Here is a 22,159-nt window from a genome sequence, read left to right on the forward strand (position 1 = left end):
GTTAATTAGTGTGGATGGCATGGCTGCCCCTGCCTCTGTTGGAGGAAATAATGACATACAGAAATGGTTCTTGTGCTGCTGCAAGGATAGTGGTGGTGGCGGCGGCGGCGGCGGCATTGCCAATGTGCCATTCTAACCTGAGTGCTTAAGTGCTTCATCCAATTATTAAAAGCAGAAACACTATTCGTGGTATGCTGACAGAATATCGGATGAATTAGATTCTTACCACTATATAAATTATGGATTACATATGCTACTTTGTTTTTGTAATAAAGCACTTATGCTCACAATCACTTTTTAAACACGTGCTTTTATTAGGCGGATCTTTTTCCAAAAAATGCCTCTATAACCCAAATGCGATTTCAAGTTTTTCTATCAAATATAGTAAAAAACGCATTGGAGTAGCAAAAGCGCTTTTATTTACTGTAAAAAAAAAAGTAAAACAAAAGCCTATAACTCATTTTATAAAGACAACTACATCTTCTACATACAGATTTTGATTTCAGAGAGAAAATCACACATATAATCAACACCTCATCACATAATTTTTATTTTAATTTCTTTCCTTTTTAAGTTGCTTCATAAGTTAGGACAAGTACACTTGGAAGCTAGCAGTTTTCATTGACTCACAAACAGGGCAAACGTTGACAAACACATCACAGTCCTTACATAAACACAGATGCCTACACGGCATCAACAAGGTCGACACCTCCTTCCCCTTGCATGCTCTGCACGTTCTCGAACCCGTTTGCTCCAACCCAAGGTAATTCTTCGACACGGTTTTCGCGGGTCCAGCTGGGATAGTCAGGTAGTTATTTGGATCGATGTACGAGGCAGCATCGTCAACTTCGCTGTCTCCAAATCCTTCCTTCCCTTGATCGGCACCCTGTGAAATTGCTTGCTGTAAGTTGCTCTTCAGGACATTTACCACGGACTCATTGTACTTCGCTCTGTAGTGCCAGTTTTGGGCTTCCACAGCCACCTGTTTTATTCTATCCACCAATTCTTGATTCTTCCGGTTCATGTTCTCAATTTCCAAGTCTTTCTCGATCATCTTTTTGCTGACACCTTTCTCTATGGCAGCAAGGAAAGAAGACATATGTCTCTGCTTCATGTTCCTAACTCCCTTTGCCAAGTGTTCCTCCTGTTCGATGAGCATCCAACGTTAGATTTACATGAGCAACTAATTATAATATGATGCCCACACACAGAAAAAAGTTAACGCACAATGACCTGTTCGAAATTTTTAAGTTGTTGGACTAGATTGTTCAACATTCAAGCAAGATTCGATACTTCTGAGTATAAATCATTAATCTAGGTTATAGTGAGAATGGACGATATGTTATACCACAAATAGCAGCCATCTTCAAAACATAATATCTGTACTACAAAGTTAGATTGGAATTTCAAATTGTGTAAGAAAAGAGAAAACAATGAAGTTGCAAATCCTTATTCACAAATCAAAATTTATACCGATTTTACTCCAAAAGACATCACATATCAAACCATACGCTGGAAAATGAGAAATATGGAGATTTGTGTTTGAAGATCATAAGTACCTGAATTTTGATGTATTGATCAAACTCTTCCTTCTGTCGATCCAGCTCAGTCCTAATATTGTCACCTAGGGATAGGATCATTGAAGGTGCTACTGTCATACTTCCACTAGCCGAAGTAACTGATGAGTTGCGCTCATCGTCATCATATGATAGCCTTAACCCCGTTGATACAGCATTTGGGTTTGGAATGCTAGCTGAATGATCAACTTCATCCGGACAGACATTATAGTTTAAAGAAATCTGAAGCTTCTGCTGTCTTGAGATATCTTCCATTTCCCTGTTTCGTTTATTAGGCCGAAGCATGGGAGTAATATGCTCAGTTCCAAAATAATTTACAGGATCAACGTTACATCCAGCTTGTACTGCAACATAAATTGAAATTTCATCTTCTTAAAGATAAGTCAAACTATAAAAAATTCTAGTAAGGAAAAAATGATGCTCAATAAAGATTGAGTTGCAAGATAAGAACTTTATATGAACGTGTAGAGATGATTAAAATCAATGAATCTAAATTAATTCTAAAGTTCTTATCGGAACAAAGAATGCAGACACAACAACTTACCATTTCCAAACAGCTGTAGTTGACTTGAAGCATTTGTCGGATATGGGTAACGATTTTCATCCACAAAAACAGGAAGCATGGGGTTACCACTGTTGCCTCCCAACATCGTATAAGACAAACTAAACTACCTCAATTGTTTTCTTTTGGCGAAGGTTGGAAAATAAACAGCAAGAATCAACCTGGAAAAGGGGAAATTTAAATCTTGAATTAGAACTAGTGGGCAATGGCCAAGACAAGGTTCTTTTGAAGGATCTCTAGCAACAGCCAGTGTGCATAAAAAAATAATCAAACCATTTTATTTTTACTCGATTCAAGAAATAATCATCCAAAAGGCATATACAAGGCTCACCCTTACTATAGATGGCTTTTTCTATAATTAAGTATATTGAGAGACCAAGTTATACAGAGACACGTCATTTCATTTCTTATTTCACACCTTTAGAGCAAGTGCATTATGAAAATGGGCTTCTCCACACAAATTAGGATATTCTCTTCACAATAGTCACATATTAAAGTGCTTTATTGTAAGTTGGTAAGCGGGTACATCATGGTATAAGAGGTGAAAACAATGTTCCAGAATATGTATGAAAAAAACACGAAGCAATGAAATAGTTAAGCAAAGTTGGAAACCACATTTAACTTGACTTTAATTGAATATGCCGCTTCAATGGTTTGTCTACAACTTTAAGTAAAACTTCAATATGGCTTTTCCGTTCATGTCAGAAACCCTTATATTCCAAATGCGGGAATCTAGGAAACACTAGAGAGACGATTAACTCTAGGGATGAGGATATCCGTTATTCATAATCTACAGCCTTTAAATGCAATATTGATTCTGAATTAAACTGCATTATGCACGTAAAAAAACGACAACCCTTCACATATTTGGCTAAAAAGTGAGTCACAGTTCAGCTTGCATCTAAAGTTATTACGTCTGTCTTAACACGCGTCCTGTTGCCCCTGAATTGGGTCAAGCTATAATGAGTTTGATGGTGTTAAACTAGGTATCAAGTTCAATCTACAGCCAAAATGGAAAGGAACTAGGGTTCTTCTCTTCGTTTACTACATAAAAACTCGAGAGAAAGCATGTCAGTGCACGTTGTATAATATATGCGTAAGCATTCACAACATAAACCTCTAAACCAGTTGCATCCAACAACTTTGATGATCAAAACAAAATGCTTCAATGCATCACAATGCAGCAAGTCTCAATATTTTAAATCAGCTGTAAATCTAAACACTGTAGCTTCAATTATGATCGATATATTTCAGGAAAGAATGAAGTCAAAGCTTGTCATCTCCTATCAGTGGAGTTAGAAACAAGGAAAACTGAACATTACTCAAGACCTGACCCGAAGGGAAAAAACAAAAAGCAGCCAATAAACGTAATCACACTTTCAGCCATTCAGTATTACGGTCTGGTGGTATTCCTTTTCACTTGGAAGTGAGAGGTCTTAGGTTCGAATCTCGTGGATGGCGAATTTGATACCAAATTAGGCTGCCCATTGTGTGGCTTAGCCGATAACATCCACCAACAACAAATGCAATCATAGATAGACAACATACACACATGCGGTAAAATCAGAGCATATCGATGATTCCAAGAACGAAAGACACAAAACGAAGCTAAATCAGCAGGTGAATAAATTGGATGTACTACAAAAGAGATGGGATTGTTATGCCAAGCGGTGCTATCATATTCAACAGAGAAAATAAATGGAAAACTCCTATCTAAGTTGAGAGGTTAGGAAAATCCTGAAAAATATGGAAAGTCAATAAGATACCCATCTCAACAAGGGAAAAAATGCAATCTTTTAGATCGTTTACAAAAAGAATTCAATGCCAATCTAATCTCCTACTGAAAAGATTTATTCCTTTCCTACAAAAATTAGCTAAAATCCATAAAAAATCAACATCCCAAAAAAAAAAAAAAAAAAAAAAAAAAAAAAAAGTGCAGCAGCATCACAGATAGAACAAGTTACCTCAATATCCAAATCCTCTTTGATTCAGTCTCAAGCAAAATCGGTGCTTGCCCAGAATCCCAGATCCTGCAATCACATGCCAACTCCAATCAGACTCAGAAAACGACCAAAAAAGATTTAATGAATAAAACCATAAAAAAAGTTCCAAACTTTAACAGGAAACAAGAAAAAGAAGATGACTACCTCAAGAAATGCACTGCTTTTTCGATAACCGATCGTTTGGGGAATGATGTTTAAGCTGCCCAGAAGGAGTGAAATGCAAAACCCAGAAAGGAAAAGGACCAAGAAGTGAAATTTGGAAGAGAAAAAGGGAGAGGAAGATCTGGAAAATCGAAACCGAAGAGATTAAAGAGTGGAGCTGTTGTCGTTTGGAAGAAGATGGAGGATCAAGAACATTATGGAGAAATGGGATGAGGATGGATGAGAGTGGGAGAGAGTGCCCAAAACCCAAAAACTATTATTTCAATCCAAATCACACATTACACACAGACATATTCGGTGCTTGTGGTTACGCAAACGGATTGCCGTTCTCTCTCTGCCTTTATTTTTTCAATTTTCGTTTACTTTCAAATTTCCATAAATAAATATTATTTTTATGCATGATAATTTCAAAAATAAAACACCTTACGTTGATACCATAACGTTATTATTTGTGCGGTAAGTTATATTATATATTTACCCATATCATATTTATTTCAATTCGCGACTTATATTATGCTACGTAAAAACTCATAAAATAGATATTAGCGAGAATAATTGATTATATTTCAGTTTATTTTCTCATGTTCATGAATTATCTCATTTAGGAGTAAATAAACCTATCATATAGCATAGAGAAAAATAATCTCCTTAATATACGGATAAGAATTAAAGATAAAATGTTTTTCTATTATTTATGAAAAAGTTCATCTCACTCCAAATGCAACCGTTTGAAAAAATAAGTGGTTCACTTGTGTAGTTCACCGCACTAACTCACTTTACCACCCTTGTTATTTTTCTCTTTTCCTACCACGAATTACTACCTTATTTATCGACAGTTCCTTATTTACTTACCTTAATTACCATTTTTTACTGTTGGAGCTTCACCTTTTTACCGCCCTTATGTTTTCCTTTTATTTTCCCACCGCAAATTATTACCTTATTTACTGACAGTTCCTAATTTACTGACCTTAATTACCAACTTTTACTGTATGGCTGTTGAGTCCAAGTCATAAATTTAATTAAAAAAAAACCTATAAATATTTATAAGAAATAACGACGGTTCGATGATAACGGACCAAAAAGGTAGTTTTCAAGACGAAGATGCAATTCATGGTTGGTAACAAAGACAAGGCAATTTGGTAAAACAACATAGCATTTCCATTTGGGCGTCCAACAAAATTATTAAATGGGTTGAATTATTATGATGGGGTCCAGTAATTGGTGACGAATTTCATACTAGTAATTCATACGAAACATCCTAAGTTTGGTTTCTAATGTTAGTGAATCACACGATGATAACTAAAAAAATACTAAAATATCTCTATGAGTCATTTCAACCTCCAAAAAAATAGACTGCGGTGGTAAAACCACCTTTGATCTCCTTTTTAAGAAAAAAAAGTTAATTATTGTTAGGATGGGGTACACATTATATGTCGTGTGGCGCGTGGGTCGGTAGAATTAGTACGAGAGCGGGGGGAAGGGGGCCATGGATCAGAAGTTAGTTGAAAAATATTAAAAGCGGGGGAAATAGGGGAAGGGGGTGTGGGTGGGGTGAGGAAGGTTGGGGGTACAACTAGAGCTTTTAGTTTTAGCTAGCTCATGGCTGACCGAATGGGATGGGCCCCCACAGAATAGCGGACCCCACGCACCCGCTTTGTTGTTGGCGGGTAATTTTGGCGGGCGAGCGGACAGACGAGGAGCCATCATCAGCATCAACCGCATCATTCACGGAATTAGAGTGTAGAGACGCAACGGACCAACCACACCAAAATATTTCATATGAATTAAATAATTTGTTAATTTCAAGCAGCGTTTAGAATTTTTTTTTATACGATAGATATTTTTATGAAAATGTTAAAAAAATTATAGAAAGATATAGAATGGAATGAAGTTTAAATTTCACTTATATCAAAAAAAACTTTTAAGTTTGCGTTAAAATTTTATCATCGATATTTTTTACACGTCTGTTAAATATCAGAAAAATTCTTATATTTAGTCTAAATCAATATTTGACAATCCCTAAAGTTTCATTTTAAATTTCTATCATTTCCATCAAAAGCAACCGATATTTATATTTGATATATTCGTCTATATTTTTACAAATTTATATATCGATATTTTGCATCGATATTAATATTTTAAACACTGATTAAAGAGCCACCCAAATAATCATTTTTTGTACAAAGCAAAAAAAATTCATATAAAAGAATTTGAACTTGAGAGTATTAATTTGATGACGCGGGCTTTTGCAAGGTTGAATGCTAAGAATGAGGATCCTCTTCGGATTCTCTTTGTGAGGAAGAGGATCCTAGGGATCTTCAAATCGTATCCGTTCATCATATATCGTGAGATCATAAATCATTTTAAATACTTTTATTTAAAATTAAACATGAACAGTATCTGACGAAAACTGATCATAAGATGTACGACAAACGGACACAATTTGAAGATTTCCAAGATCCTTACAAAGAGGATCCGGAGAGGATCCTCATTCGAATACTAATGGTTTGGTTGCCAAGTCATGACACCTTAGCAAGTTTAAAGGACTAGTCTAATGCAAGTTGTTAATTATATGGATACCAATTGTATATTGGCCATTTAACCAAATCTGAACCAAATTGTATAATCAAACACCAAGATAAAACCAAATCAGCTGTCCCATTACAATTATGATACAAAATCAACCCATATGGTTGAATTTCTGTGCTTTGAACATCCATTTTTTTTAGAATAAATCAAATCTTTAAATTACGATTATTTAGAATGAAGCCACAAATATTTTGGAAGTTACAAAATATAAAAAAATAGTTGTTTTCGATGCTTTAAAATGAACAAAAAGAACTCTTGATAATACGTTGGACACTTATGAATTATAGAAATTAATAATATTATATCTAAAAATGATGGTATTTCCTTTAATAAAAGAAATTCAGATTTTTTACTAAATTATCTGAAATCAAATTTCAAATGTTGAACTAATCATTTCATCAACTAGTGGTAAATTAGATGATTTCAGCCGAGATCGGAGAACCTATATTGTTCTTATGTCGATTTGCGTTCTTTCTTGGGAAACCGACATAGTAGTGGTCCACGGCTGCTATAGAAGAGATCAAATCTTCTGCATTCAAAGTGGATGTGGCCTCTTTTTGGTCTCAATAAATGTCTGACACATATTAAATTTATGACAATAAAATTAAGAAAAGTTAAGATAATGAATACATGTCAGACACTTATTGGGGCCACAGAGAGGCCACACCCTTGTTAGGTGCAGAAGATTTGATCTCGTTGTAGAAAAGGTTGCGGATGTTATTAGAAACTTGATTGCATAATTAGGATAATGAAAACCAAAAATACATGCCTAATTGTATTAACAACAAGGTTAACGTTTGTCCCATTTAATTAGAAACACTGTATTGAAGATAAACTGAATATAATATTAGGATAATGCTTGCAATCCACTCTATGCTGGAGTGCACATATTTCCTATGTGAATATTGTATTATTATCATTCACATCGGAGATTGTTTAGTTATCTAAATGCATCAATTAAATGGATCATTCATCATGAATATGTTAATTCATGCCAATACTATTTATTTGTTTTATACATTTGCATGACTAAATGATTTCTAGTTCAAATGATTTTCTCTAGAAATGATATTCAAATCAAGATTAAGAACTTAAACAGTTCTGATTTTAAAATTTTTACGTAAAAATTTGTTACGCACAAGTTGAAATATATGCATTCCTCCATAGGGTGGGGTGGAAGTATATTATCCGTAATATTATTGATCATAACTTTTTTTAGGATTGTATTGATTGGGGTTAGGCTCTATGTTCTCCCATTGTCCTCAAAAATTAATTTTGTTTCATTTTCATTCAGTACCTAACTTAGTGACAATATTCTCCTCCGTAATCTACAAAGTATGGATATATTAGTAATCAAAGGTGGGCGCAAACCCAAGGCACATAGAAAAGAAAATGGTTTGCTTTGTTGTTGCTTGGATCAAAAGTAAAAATAATTTGGGAGCAAGCAATCGGCAGCGGGCATGCCATCTCTGAAATTTCTCCTTTCTTTCTTTCCTTCTTGTTTGAAATTTTGGATAGCGTGAAGAAGCATAGTTAGCAGTACAAAGAAGCCGTCCGCACACACAGAAGTACAAATCAAACCATAGTGCGTGTCGCCAAATATTCAAAATTAAAAAGCCGTGTGAGTGTGGATGGATGGAGCTACCTGCCTCACAAGTTCACATGCATGCCTTTCAACAAACACACGTCATTGCTATGAAAGGAGCCTCTGGCCTGCATTTTCCCACCCATTTTGCATTTTTTTGTCTTTTTTTTCGCTCTTTGCTTTTAATTTCTTCCAAAACAGAACAATAATGGAGGGGTCAGTGCGTTTCATTCATCATCTGGCCTGATTTGATCTGATCTGATCTGATCACTCCCCCCACATCTCACTCACGCACGCGATACTTTGCACACAATAATATCGGTTTTTTTTATATTAATTAATTTCTTGAGTGATTTCTACGATGGGATTTGTATCAAAAGGTAGATTTGTGGAGACGATAAGAATTATGTGTTTTTAACGTGATTGTTTTTTTTACCCCTCCTTTTGCTGTTGATCTGAAAGTGATTTGGGGTCCTCGGGATGTAATTGTGTTTTAATAGTGATTATATGAGTTTATTTCTTGTAGGTAAAGAAAGCAGGGAAAGTAATACATGCATACAGATATCCCATCAGTGTGTATAAATTTATGAACAAATTAAAAAAGGTTTCTACTTTCTAGATGTAGGTAGAAGAAATCGACCTAATGGAATGCCATCTACTTTCTTCTTTTTGGGGCCGCAGTTTCATAGTTGGAACCATAAATCTTTTAGCTAGGTTGCTTTTCGAGGGTCATTAAGGGAACTTTATTCTCCTTCTACTGGATTGAAATCCCTGTTAGACAGTCTCCCTTAAGAAGGTATAACAAATGGAGCCTTAAAGGAAATGGGTTAGTAATTATGGAGTTAATTAGGTTATTTTCAATATTGTCAATTGTCTTAAGGTAAAATCTCAATATCTCAACTTTCTTCAAAGTTTTATGGAGAAATCAACTGAATTCTTGCCGCAAATCGTCTAAAGGTTTTCATTATTTTAGTTAAAAATTTACTACAAGTGTAGTTGATGAATTTGTACCAACTCTTTGTTGGTTATTATTTTGGAGAAGTCTGATGTTAATTGAGGAAGATAGTGGTGTTACAAGTGACCAGTTTGGGTTTATTAGATTTTTGCGTTGTCAAGCGCCTGAGTGTGGTAAATGTTTCTTGGCATTGTATCTGGATCACTCTTAGTACCGTATTTTTTTGCAAACAACAAATTCTGAGCTATCAGTCATTTTTCGATGAACCGAAATAATAAACAAATAACACTTGATAGATCTGAGTTTTAAAACTTGAATATCAATCCTCCAAAATAAAAATGATCAGTAATGCATTGTGTTCGAATCCTTTTTTTCTTTTGGAATAGTTGGCTGATTGAAGTTGGACCAGAAGGAACCTCTCCCTGTTTTAGGGTGGAATAGGTTCCATTTGTCTGCAACTCACAAGGTCATCTGGTGGTTGTGTTATTTTTTTCAATAAACGTGGTTATATACAAAGGCAACAGTTGTCAAAAGAATGAATAATAATTTATTCGATGATGGTGGTAAGATAATCAATTATATAATGCTAATTAATCAGGTGGATTTGTCACTCAGTCAGGCCATGAGGATGGTGGAACAAATGCGATGAATCATTGACAAGGTCAAATGACGGTTCTCCTTTGCCGATTCACATGTGAATAAGTTGGAGGCAATTTGGCTTTATGCCAATGGTTTGACTTGTTCATGGTGAACTGAGTGCGAGTTTCCGGCATTACACTGAAAATATCTCCTCATTAACATGTTTTTTTTTGTAATGTGGGGAGGATGAGGTTGGGACCAAAGTATTGCGGCACATAAGCTTCGCATCTATCTAGAATAATATTGACCCGAACACATGAAGACGTGAAGAATAAACGCACCCACAAAGAAGAAAGAACCATACTTTAACATAAGGGGAGAACTTATGCCATTCCAGGTGTCAAGACTCAAAACTCCCTATAAAATATGCAATAAAAGATTACATTGTCGCAAAAGATTTGCAGTTCAAGTGGTTAAAAGTCTAAATCTTTGTTAAAATCATTAGTTGTAACTCTTCAAAACCGGACTTCGAGAAAGTTGTAATTCCGTAATTAAGAAATGAAAGCGAAGAAAATTGTATATTCATCTAAAAAATAATGAACACTCAATATTGCGGGGGACATAAGCGGCTACAAAAACGATATGTAGAAGGAACATTATTTATGCAATATCATAATGGATAACCAATTGCATTCGGCTATGAAATACCATTTTTATACTTCCATTTGAAGTTCTAAGTTCAATTTTTTCCTCCAATATCGTTCGTGTGACAAATGAGATAAGACTATTATACAAGTATATTTATCCATGAATCATGGCATGCGCGGTATTGCATCAAGAGTCCTAGCTAGCATACACGAACACAATACTAACTCATGGCAATTTGCAAGTAGAGGATGTAGGACCCGAAAATAGGTAGCAAATTAATTAATTGTTGGGACTAGTTCAAGTCATCAATCATCAAGTGAAGTGGCTTAGAGGCTTAGCCACGTACGGATTTGTCATCGGCACCAACGCAAATGTGTGTTCTCTTATCTTTTGAAGTCTTTGGAGATGAGGTGACTCTATCATTTGGATTTCTAGTGCTCTTTTGGCCCTTCGCTTGGATATCTGTGGATAACAACACTTCCCTTTTGATATTTTAGGTCGTCTTTTGTTCTATATAACCCCTCTAAATATCTTTTCTTCCTTGAACTTTTTTTGGCTTTTATATATCTGTTTTCTTTCTACCTCTCTCTCTTCTAATCTATTCTTCCTTTAGCCTTTCATGCCTTTTGTTTTTGTCCAAACCCTAGACTCATCGAGACTCTCGAGAAATGTATCACAGTCATCACTTTGGTCCATGTCTGCATTGCCACTCTCAAAGCTACATTAAAATGGTAATCTCCATCTCTCTCTCTCATCGTACTTATGCATGCCAATAATTTTCTTAAGGGTAATGGGAGACTAAATTGTAAACAAGATTTACAAACTAAATGATGTGTCACCAATATGAATGAGCATGTTTATTAACTCTTAAGTAATTATTCAATCACCAACTTCCATGTCATTTAATTTACAAAATTTTATCTACAATTTTAATCTCTCTAACATTACCCTTTTCTTAATTTGCATGGAAATTATGGTACTGATACTGATACACATAAAAAACAGGTTCGACATCTTATTGAGAGATGCTTGCTACTTCACATGAGTCGTGACCAATGCGTAAAGGTGCTAGCAGAGCATGCAAGCATTAGGCCACTCGTCACGCTTACAGGTCTGTCTCTCGAGATTTTCTATATTTACAAGTGTATCAATACGTATACAGACGCGTGTGTTCGATCATAAGGGGTGGGTGCGGATCCGTTTGATTCGGTTTGACACAAAAAATAGAGTCGAATAAACTAGTATTGAACAGTTCGATTTGGTTCCATTTTTATCAATGCCGCTGTTGGAATCGAACCAAACCAAAACAAATCATTGTTAATCGGTTTCATTCGGTTTGGTTCGCTCGGTTTAAGTTTTCAATACATAAATAAAACATGTTGAACATTTCAAGAGTTTTAATCTTCTGAACATTCTCATACATATCATGCATTAATTCCAATTTGATTGAAAGATTAAGTTTTTCGGAACATAAAAAGTTCATTAAGTCAAATAGAACTAGTTTTCAATTAAATAAAAACTCATGCTAGCAAACGATTTATTAATTAAAACCTCACATAAGTATAAAGTACATATAAATCGCTTACTTGTAATATGTTAAGACTTATAAATATGTATATGAATAAGACCTTTAAATAACCTATAATACGTTGACATGTAAAATAAATAAATTAATAATTGAAAAATACATTGTTGGCTCGGTTTCAAAAGTATCACAACCAAATTAAAAATAAATCGATTCAGTTCGGTTTGTTTGACATTTTTTTTTTTTTTTTATTTTTTATTTTTTTTTTATCAAAACCAAACCGACCAATATGATTGGGATAAGTTGGTTTGATGCCCACCTCTATGAATCATTATTAGTCTAGTTAGTTGGTTTACTAGTGTGTGAATGCTGAATGCATATATATAGGATTGCAGCGTGGAGAGAGCTACAAAAAGAGAATAGGCACTTCTTCCAAGCATGCTTCCACTCTATTTCTCCCAGGCCTCTGATAGGTAAGAACCCAGCTCATCTATACTTTTATTATTTTTTTTAGAATTATTTGCATTCAATACACTCATAAATTACTCCACAAAATTAGATACATCACTGTAACTGCGATAGTCAATCGGGAAGATTTATATAAGACCCTATATATATGTATGTATGTATAGATTCTCATACAGCTATGGGGCCTATAAAAATTTAATTAGATTGTTAAAATTATTGCAAACTTAATTATTTGAGGTTGCTGCATTTTCTATTTCCAGGCAGTTATATTCAAAGGGGGGCAAGATTTGGAAGAAGGAAACAGTACTGGAAGTAAATGTGTGTTTATTCTGAAACATACGAGGGCTGGGCCATTTTTGAATGGTCTAAGTTAGTCGATACATCTTTCTGCAGCCAGTGAAGACGTTTTTGTTCAATCTGAAACGAAAAGCACATTTCCTAGAGAATCTACTCTTAAAATAGCAAGTGACTTGAACCCTAAATCGTAGGCCTGAAAAACGAACAGCTTTCTTGTTATAGAAGTTTAGGTCAAGTCTTCATTCACTCGAAGGGTGTCCTTCCCATATGGAATGCCTTGGGGCCTTTGTCTCGCGGAAAACTTTGCCATCTTCGACTGCCTGCAAATTTTTCTCAACAGAAAGTTATGCATAAATGAATGGCATAAATTTAATTATTACAAACGCATAAGGAGCTAGCCTCTGCTTTCAAATAATAAATTTGGCATTCAGTAGTTTGAACTACAAAGATAGTGACAAGTTTTGGGATCGATATTACTATTAGCCCTCCTGCTGCCCCTTGGTTAATTGCTATATATTCTGATCATTTGCTACTAATTAGATAAATGTGAACTGATTACATGATATTTTAGTTAGGGTTTGCTAACCTCTAAACAAAAGTCAATTAGGGTTTACATTCTTGTGATCAATATTTTAATCACGCATGCTGCATAACTAACCTATAAACAATAGTCGACAATTTAGGGATTACTTAATTTGATTACCCTTTTGGATTTTATTTTTTGTGATAAGTACATTGGAAATTAATCTGATCAAAGTTGGGAACTTAGGGTGTTTAGTTTACCTCAGGCACATCAGATTCCCATGCCACATTTTCTTCTCTCTGGCTGGTGCAACTCTCTCCATCTGGACCATCTTCTTTGTACTGAATTGGAGGGAACTGAGCCCACTACACATAGTCAAACATGCAAAATCACGAAAGTTAATAGTACTATAATTAAATTTCATTACTGATCTTGGCTATAAAAAAACTTACATTTTTTGATGCTGTACTGAAAGCTTCCTTATGAGTCATGCTTGGATTCTCATCCTTAAGCCTCCTGATTTCTTCCCTGTTTAACAAAAGAAAGTCACATAAAATGTCTAAAGCTCCTCATTGAATCATATTCACATGCATATAATCTTTACTTGATAAATCGGTTGTAAGCCGATGGAACTCGTTGTCTCTTCTCTGGGGCTGCATAAACAATAGAAATTAGGTAAGGTTAATGTAAGCCTATATATATAATTGCCAAATTATGGATGGCTTATAAACATACGTTTGTTAACAATGGAATTCATGAAGATTGTATCCTCCTCTTCATTATCAGAATTGGAAACCGCCATTGGGCTGCGCATGTACAAGGGCTTTTGTTTCTCCACCGTTTCTTCTAAGCAAAGTTCTTCTTTTTGCTACAAAGAGATAAAAATTTCTCTGAGACACCATATTGTTCACTAAAGTGAGACACGAGGTTTTTTAAGCACCAAAGATAGGGAAAACCCGAAGAAATATTCAAGATTTGATGAGATTGATATATTAAAAAGACGTGTGCTAGGTTTCACTGCTATATCAACGTGAAGTTGGGATGAAGAGTAAATAAATGTTGAAGCATTTCAGAATGTTTGATGTCTCAGGTTGTCTCACTCCATAGACAAATTACAGTCACACCCCTAAATCCTAAAATGCTGAAACTGGCAATACCTTTGCAGCCACATCTATTTCTGATGTAAAACTTCAATCCAACGGCAGGTGAGTAAAGTGACTAGCTAGGGTTAGAGAAGCTCCTTTTGTTTCATGCGTTGTTTTCTCCATAAATTGACTCTCGTTTCTCCCACATGGAAAGTGAAAGTGAAAGTGCAGCAAATTTACCATAAGTAATAAGGTGGATGTTTCTAGAAGCATGCATGGAGAAGGAAAAGTGGCATCTCAGGATTTGTCCTTTCCTGAAAGAAGAGCAAAAACCAATTGACATAAGAACGTCTCTCCTTTGCTTTTTGTGCTGCCCAGTTTTGGTTCATCAATGACCTACATCTACTGCATCAGTAACCGTTTTAACTCATTGACATTGATCCACTGTGTGGTAATTAACTCTCCCCCATGTGGTTGTAAGTGAGAGTTCAAGATCAAAGGTCCCCACATCCCCACAGATTGAAAACTTCAAAACTCAAAGGTGGAGAGTTTGAAAATATGTATTCACTCTCTGGTTCTATATATTGATGTTTGGTTGTCCCAATAGTGAAGTATAATCATCTATTTTGTTTTTCATTGTTGGTCAGACCCTAATCATCTATAGTTTAATTTTTTAAGTGAGAAATGGGTTTCTAGCAATCCTTATTGTACATTGGGCAGGAAGAGATCAGTTTCAATTTAGTGTCTTTTTTCGTTTTGTGCCAAAACTCTTTGAGCTTTTAGCATTTGCATTGCATGCATAGAAAGGTTGTATTGTTTGAGCAAAGACTCAAATTTTATTTTATTTTCATAGGTTTCTATTTGCAGAGAAATAGTTAAGCTTAGTCACGCACATGTGTTTGAGTTAATTTTAACTATTTATATTTCATAAATCTTATAAACATGAATCATTAGAATTAACCCGTGCACGTAAATACGCCATTTATATATAAACCACATACATATATAATTGGGATCAAAGAAACTTGAATTTGCCATATGTCGTGAATCGTTTTACTTTTTACAGTTACCGATGGGTACTTTCCTCCGAAACACAACATATTGGGCAGCAAGACTTGTAAAAAGCTGCAGTGAAACTTTCATTCGAAAGGGCATCTACCCTAAAGAAAGGATGATGAATTGGGAATTTGGAACCCTATATCTGAAGTGGATCAATCATATTTTTTTTCGGTCAATTATAGTGGATCATTAAGTAGTCAAAAGTCAAAAGAAAGCTTTGTCGTCTCTTCCTTTTATTATCATTCCTTCCATCGTCTTCCCTCACACTCTTTTTTTTGTCTTTGTCTTATTTTCTATTCAAGTACTGGCAAATAGTTACCACAACAAGTATATAGCGACAACAGTCTGTTCTAAATAGAATCCGGATCCTCGTTGGATTCTTTTTGTGAGAATCTAAGAAGTCTGTCAATCTTGTCCGTTCATTATATATCGTGCAGTCAGAAATTACTTTAAATATTTCTATTTAAAATAAACTCAAACAGTACTTGACAAAAACTGATCGCACGATATACAATGAACAAACACGATTTATAAATCCCTAAAATCCTTACCAAAAAAATCCGAAGAGGATCCTGTTAGATTCTAAACATACCCAGAAAGCTGTCAATGGTCATGATGCTTTGGTGATTCGGGACCGGTTAGAACATACATGCTCATCAATATCTTATTTTTTGTGTTGGTTTGCTATAGCTGCCTAACAAAATATGCAATCTTCGGATGTCACCTGAACTTATACCCACAATTTCGTTTTGTCAAATTAACAAAAAGTTTGAGAGAGACGTCACATAGTTAGGGATGGGCATTTGGAACCGAAAATTGAAACCGAAACACGAATCGAATCGGACTGCATCGAACGGTTTGGTTTCGGTTTTGGGTTTTCAAAACCGCACCGTAACCGAAACCGCACTATATATTGAATGTTATGTTTTAATTAGTTAAACTACACTAGTCATCTAATTTTGCACCACTATTCAAGTTCATACATCATACATCAGTCAGTCTCTCTCTCTCTCTCAAAACTCATCTTTATCTCTTCAACAGTCGACATCAGTGCCCTCGATGCTTGCATCTCTGCGACCTGGCTGCTTGCATCTTTGCGACCTCACTGCTTGCATCCCCATATCCCCTTCATCCGCAAGCCTTGAACTTTACAAATCAAAAGCTTTGCAAAACAGACTTGGCAAATCATTCACCTGCTCTTCGTTCCAGCTAATATGGTAAGAACTTAGAACTTGTATTAGTTAGTTTAGTTAATAATTTGTAATTAAATTAATTTTAGAGTTAGGGGTCGTTTGAATCAAAGATTCAAAAGGGCAACTGGGTTAGGGTTTATAATTAATTTTAGGGATAGAGTTTGTGAATCAAAAAGGGAACTAGATTAGGAACCACCCAAGTATCAATTTAAGTTCTAAAATTATTAATTTCTTTAGGAATCACCATCCACTGTTTTCACCTGCTTCTCTTTGGATTTTGTTTTCTTTATGTACTCACATCCTCGTACCAGTTTGTATTTTACTATATTGCCTTGATTTGGTTCAAAATTGTCTTGTTTGGAGTTTACCAAGTATCGTAATTAAAATTTAGTATACTAAAACCTGCAAGTATTCTAAAACACATGATAGAATCTGTATGAGTGCATGACTCGTCAATAATTTATGGAAATAGATGTGTTAGGAGCTTAACAATGCTTATCTTGATATATAACTTAAACAAATTGTGCATTATGAAACATGTATACATATAAACTTTCTTTAATGCCTGTGTGTTGTAGATTGGTGCTGCTGTTGCATATGGTTAGACAAATCTTTGAAGAATAAGTGTTCAAAAGGAAAAAGAAAGGCAAAGGTTTGAAATTTGAACGATGCAAAGCAAGTTAAAAACCAAGACTTTGTTGAATTTCATGAACCATTTATATTTTTTGGTTGTACTAATGCCATAAGGCATTTTGACATTGAACTTTGTTTGAAACCTTGAAGTTTGAACTTTAGTTGTATTGTGGCAAACTTAACTTTTCAATTGGGTTGTAGTAAAATATTGTGATTGGTGATCAAGTTGAATTTTAGTAGATGTGATGCGTAAGAATTTAAACCCATTGATGCATTGGATGTTGTCTCAATTTTAGTAGTTGTCATTTGCTGTAGTTTTGGTACAGGTTTGTTGCTGTTTTTTGCTGCTGTTTTTCTGTTGCTTTGCTGCAATTTTTTTTGTTGCTGTTTTTCCGTAGTTTTGCTGCATTTTAATGCTTTTTTTGTTGTTTTGCTGCATTTTTTTTTGCAGTTTTGCCACTATTTTTTGCTGCATTATTGTTGCTGCAGGTTCATTAATTAATATATGAGGAAAATAAGACCGTCTTATGCGTAAATAAATGTATATTTTAAAGAAGTAAGATGATCTCCTCTCCTATTTCCATTCCCTTCACTCCCCTCGTCTCACACATTGCTTTTTGTCTTATTATTTCTATAAATAAAATTACTATAAAATGTTAACAGTAACTTAACCGTGACCGTTCAAATAGGAAGAGAAGGAAGAGAAAAGAGAATAGGAGGAGAGAATCCTCTTCCTATTTTAAATTATACATTTTTTTCTCAAAAACCGAACTGAATCCGTTTGAAAGAGCACCGAACCACACCGCCAAAAGTTTCGGTTTCGATTTCACTTGAAACCGCACCGAGCTGTACCACACCTACCCCTACACATAGTGACACCTACCCCTACACATAGTTTTTCGGTAATGCTGTTCACACCTCTTTTTACTTCTCACACACTCCTCTCAATTTCAACAGTCGAATTGAATGTATTAAAAAAGATCCAAAGATATAAATTAATAGAGTGAAGTAAAAAAAAAAAAAAGTGTGGATAGTAATTGTTTTTTGGATTTCATCAAAAAAATTGCATGTGCATTATTGTACACAACCCTTCTTGAATGGGTATTCTTGACATTTTAAAAGCCAAAAATATTGAACCAAAATTTAAACTCCTTCCAATACGCTGTATCATGTCACGACTTAACCTTAGAGCGTGGTTTGTCGCACTGTAAAACTACACTTCCTAGTTTGATCAACAACTCAAACCAAACCATATAAATCTTGCACTCATGGAGGATAAGCCCCCAAATGCAATGTTTGAAGGACCAGAATATCCCAAATGATGTGCAGAAGGTGAAAAAATGGGCCACCGTCAGCGAATTAAGTTCAAACGCAAGACTCAACATAACATTCATTTAAGAAAACTCTAGACTACACCAACTCAGCATCTTAAAGGAAGCCCATACCATTCTAGTTCAACATGACAGGAATTTAGATACGCAATCTTATAAAACATGGTGTCGCAATGTAACAGATGTGAAACTACACCTTACTCTACAAGACTACACCACATGTCAACGCCATAAATTTGGTTCAATGCCGATATAGAAAGATGAAATGCAGCAGCATTGCACACTGAAATAGCTTGTACAAATTTGGTTCATTGCTGACATAGAAAGTCGAAATGCAGCACTGATGATGCACACAAATACCTAGTATACAATGCTTGGTGTCCCATGAGGAACCTCTTGGGGCACAACCATATTAACATCAATGCAAACACGCCAATCTTATCATAAGACGATCAGCAGCAATTTCACAAGAACAAAAATAATGGCTAATGCTACGATACTAATCATGCACAAATACCTAGTATATAATGCTTAGTATCCCATGAGGAACCTCTTGGGGCACAACCATGCTAGCATCAATGTGAAAACACCAATCTTATCATAGACGACCAGCAGCAATTTCACAAAAACAAAAACAACGGCTAATACTACGATACTAATCATGCATGACACACTGATGACAAACATTTTTTAATACAACAATATTCTACTTCAGAGAAAATTCGGGCTAAGCTTCGCAATGAGCCAACAATAACTAGATAACGAACACAAATATCAAATCGTGTGCGTGCGTCAACCAACTCAAACCACTAGGCCCTAAAGCTAGTTGGTAATCAACGAACATAAACCAAAACTATTTGTTAAACCCATTTGATCAGCTTGATCGCCAATATAATCAAATGAGTCACCCAAAACCAAATATCCAGCTTGATAACCAAATCAATCGAACAAAGCTAATCAAAACCAAATTAACCGTCTTAATAACCATGTTAAGCAAATGAAGCTCATAGTTTAAATTAACCTAACTTTCTACTCCTACGGTGTGAAAATGTATCTCACCAAACTTCCCAAAACAAAAACCAACATCAAATCATCAGCCGAAAACAACAAAATTAGGATAATTCGATCTGGCATATGCAATTGAAACAACGATAAGAACTAAAGCCCATAGGTTCTTCAAGCACGGAAATTGAAATCCAAAACGATCATAAAGCATCAAAATTTAAATCAATAACGATATAATTCAAAATATTAAATTCTAAATTACTCTAATCACCGCCAGCCTTCTGGTAAACATAGGTCAATCCGCACTTGCCGCAGTAGTGCCTGTCGAAGTGGTTCGCCATGAAAGTCCCGGCGCCGCACTCAGCATTGGGGCACTCCTTCCTCAGCCTCTGGACCTTGCCGGAATCATCCACCTTGTAGAACTGGAGCACGGCGAGCTTCACCTTCTTGTGTTTGTGCTTGATCTTCTTGGGCTTGGTGTAGGTCTTCTTCTTCCTCTTCTTTGCGCCACCGCGGAGGCGGAGCACCAGGTGGAGGGTGGACTCCTTCTGGATGTTGTAGTCGGCGAGGGTACGGCGTCCTCGAGCTGCTTGCCGGCGAAGATGAGGCGCTGCTGGTCCGGCGGAATGCCTTCCTTGTCTTGGATCTTGGCCTTGACATTGTCGATGGTGTCGGAGGACTCGACCTCTAGGGTGATGGTCTTACCCGTTAGGGTTTTCACGAAGATCTGCATGGTTGGGGGGGCTCAGGATCGCAGGGGAGGAGCGGGGAGGCGCAAGGGTGCAGAGTGAAAAGGGGTCTGGGAAGTAAAAAATGGAGGGGCTTAGCTTATATAGTATCCGGAGGCTAGGGTTTTTGGGGCAACGCCTGTGCTAATTATTTGCTGCGGTGCAGGAGCATTACAGTTCATGTGGTCTCATATAAAGATACGGCGCCAAAAGAGGTGTCGTTCGGAATGGGAATTCCCCGCTCAAAGTATCATAATGTTTTTTTTACCATTTACCTATCTTGATAAAATCTATGATAGATTCGGAGAACGTCTTGAGATTAAGGTTCAGGTAATTACCAATAATATAACAAGTAAATATTTTTCTCCTTAAGTTAATATTTTGTTGCCTAAGGGGGAATTAGGCTTGCTTATTTTTTTAATACAAGTAACTCGCCAAAAGAAGTAGAGTAAACTTCGGTTAAGAAGGCTTTCACCCCTAGAGAGAGAAGCACGATGGAACAGTCTAGTGTGTCCTTTCTTTGCTTGAATTGAACCAAAGACCTCAAGAACGCCTGACGTGAGCTTTCCTCTCGCACGGCAAGATGAATTGCATTGTATAAGTGCCGGGTACCACTTACATTCTGCAATTTCCTAACCTTTTCAATCTCCACTTTGTTTACAGGAATTGGTTCCTTGCGTGCTGCTTTCTTTTGATGACGAACGGATATCAATGAGGAGGGGTTCATATGGGATATCAATGTACCAATCAGCACCGTCGCCTTCGGAACCAGATGGTTTTGATATTCTATCATCAAGCTCCAAAATGATGTCTCTCTCGAAACGCTCGGTCGACTCCAACAAAGCACTGCTGCTGGATTAACTTATCCTTGATCCTGATGCTCTCTTGAAGAAGGTCAAGGAATTCGACAGTGTTTTGCAGGCGACAGAGCACTCCGATCCGGCGCTAATCGTATCCAGCGAAGACGGTTGCAGCAGCTCAGTCAAAATGTATGAAGAAGATCCACAACTGGATCCTTATAGCGAATATGACGACTATGGTGACAATGATTACGATAATGAGAGTAAGGATGATGAATTTTATGAGAGTGATTCAATCCCCTTGGGTCATTACCTGTGATTTATGGTTTCCACATTGTTAGTATTTAGTCCCTTTTAGTATCTAGTCTACCGGCTACTCACATTCTGCAACTATCTAATAAAATTTGTTTTAGTTGTCCAAATCCTCACAACTGTCTACTAAGATTTGTTTGACAACGACTGACAAGCGTATGGAAAAGCTTTGTATCATTAATATTCATACATTGGCCGTTGGCTATATAAATTTTATTTAGCTTATTTACCAAATATCATTTGCTTGATTGAATTGATCTTTTTTTATTTCATAAGTAATCACGTTATCTGAGAAGACACTTTTCATAAAAATATATAATTTACGTGTATTTGGTCTTACTAATCAACCTCGTTCCACATTAATTTGCCATTATAAAATATTCTCTTCATAGTCAAATATTAGCTAAAATCAACAAGAAATCGTAAAAAAAAGTTGTTCTACCACGTAATTTTATCAATCTATTCAAATTATAATTTTAAATTTACAACATACGTAGTCCCTCCTTTACCATAAACAATACCATATGTACTATAGTATTT

At 35.7% G+C, this 22,159-nt stretch overlaps 3 protein-coding genes and 1 pseudogene across 3 annotated transcripts; 1 reads left to right on the forward strand and 3 right to left on the reverse strand.

The window, feature by feature from the left end:
* Positions 1–523: 523 nt before the first annotated feature.
* LOC125477802 (probable BOI-related E3 ubiquitin-protein ligase 3) lies at positions 524–4,624 on the reverse strand. The gene is made up of 5 exons (XM_048585273.1): positions 4,287–4,624; positions 4,104–4,169; positions 2,122–2,300; positions 1,560–1,921; positions 524–1,144 (listed from the first exon to the last, which is right to left on the reverse strand). Exons 3-5 carry the CDS (start codon positions 2,225–2,227, stop codon positions 587–589), a joined length of 1,026 nt encoding a protein of 341 aa, XP_048441230.1. The 5' UTR covers positions 2,228–2,300; positions 4,104–4,169; positions 4,287–4,624; the 3' UTR covers positions 524–586.
* A 6,496-nt stretch (positions 4,625–11,120) lies between these two features.
* Positions 11,121–13,415, forward strand: LOC125477843. Its single transcript, XM_048585344.1, has 4 exons — positions 11,121–11,391; positions 11,666–11,771; positions 12,581–12,658; positions 12,914–13,415. Exons 1-4 carry the CDS (start codon positions 11,329–11,331, stop codon positions 12,967–12,969), a joined length of 303 nt encoding a protein of 100 aa, XP_048441301.1. The 5' UTR covers positions 11,121–11,328; the 3' UTR covers positions 12,970–13,415.
* On the reverse strand, positions 13,190–14,275 carry LOC125477705 (axial regulator YABBY 4-like). The gene is made up of 5 exons (XM_048585118.1): positions 14,209–14,275; positions 14,078–14,126; positions 13,926–14,001; positions 13,734–13,838; positions 13,190–13,270 (listed from the first exon to the last, which is right to left on the reverse strand). The coding sequence occupies exons 1-5, from the start codon at positions 14,273–14,275 to the stop codon at positions 13,190–13,192; spliced, it is 378 nt and encodes a 125-aa protein (XP_048441075.1).
* A 5,611-nt stretch (positions 14,276–19,886) lies between these two features.
* Positions 19,887–20,527, reverse strand: LOC125477879 (annotated as a pseudogene).
* Positions 20,528–22,159: the final 1,632 nt, after the last annotated feature.

The sequence above is a fragment of a genome, unplaced genomic scaffold, assembly GCF_019419815.1.
Source record: "Pyrus x bretschneideri cultivar Hongxiangsu unplaced genomic scaffold, Pyrus_bretschneideri_v1 Contig22, whole genome shotgun sequence".
Lineage (NCBI taxonomy): Eukaryota > Viridiplantae > Streptophyta > Magnoliopsida > Rosales > Rosaceae > Pyrus > Pyrus x bretschneideri.

Excerpts from the sequence above, each read along its gene's own strand:
- LOC125477802 (XM_048585273.1), bottom strand. The coding sequence starts at position 2,227 with ATGTTGGGAGGCAACAGTGGTAACCCCATGCTTCCTGTTTTTGTGGAT. Across the intron at positions 1,922-2,121 it reads ACTACAGCTGTTTGGAAATG|TACAAGCTGGATGTAACGTT; the intron begins GTAAGTTGTTGT and ends TTTATGTTGCAG. Across the intron at positions 1,145-1,559 it reads ATCAATACATCAAAATTCAG|GAGGAACACTTGGCAAAGGG; the intron begins GTACTTATGATC and ends CTCATCGAACAG.
- LOC125477843 (XM_048585344.1), top strand. The coding sequence starts at position 11,329 with ATGTATCACAGTCATCACTTTGGTCCATGTCTGCATTGCCACTCTCAA. Across the intron at positions 11,392-11,665 it reads CTCAAAGCTACATTAAAATG|GTTCGACATCTTATTGAGAG; the intron begins GTAATCTCCATC and ends CATAAAAAACAG. Across the intron at positions 12,659-12,913 it reads TTCTCCCAGGCCTCTGATAG|GCAGTTATATTCAAAGGGGG; the intron begins GTAAGAACCCAG and ends TTCTATTTCCAG.
- LOC125477705 (XM_048585118.1), bottom strand. The coding sequence starts at position 14,275 with ATGGCGGTTTCCAATTCTGATAATGAAGAGGAGGATACAATCTTCATG. Across the intron at positions 14,127-14,208 it reads GAATTCCATTGTTAACAAAC|CCCCAGAGAAGAGACAACGA; the intron begins GTATGTTTATAA and ends TTGTTTATGCAG. Across the intron at positions 13,839-13,925 it reads TCAGTACAGCATCAAAAAAT|TGGGCTCAGTTCCCTCCAAT; the intron begins GTAAGTTTTTTT and ends GACTATGTGTAG.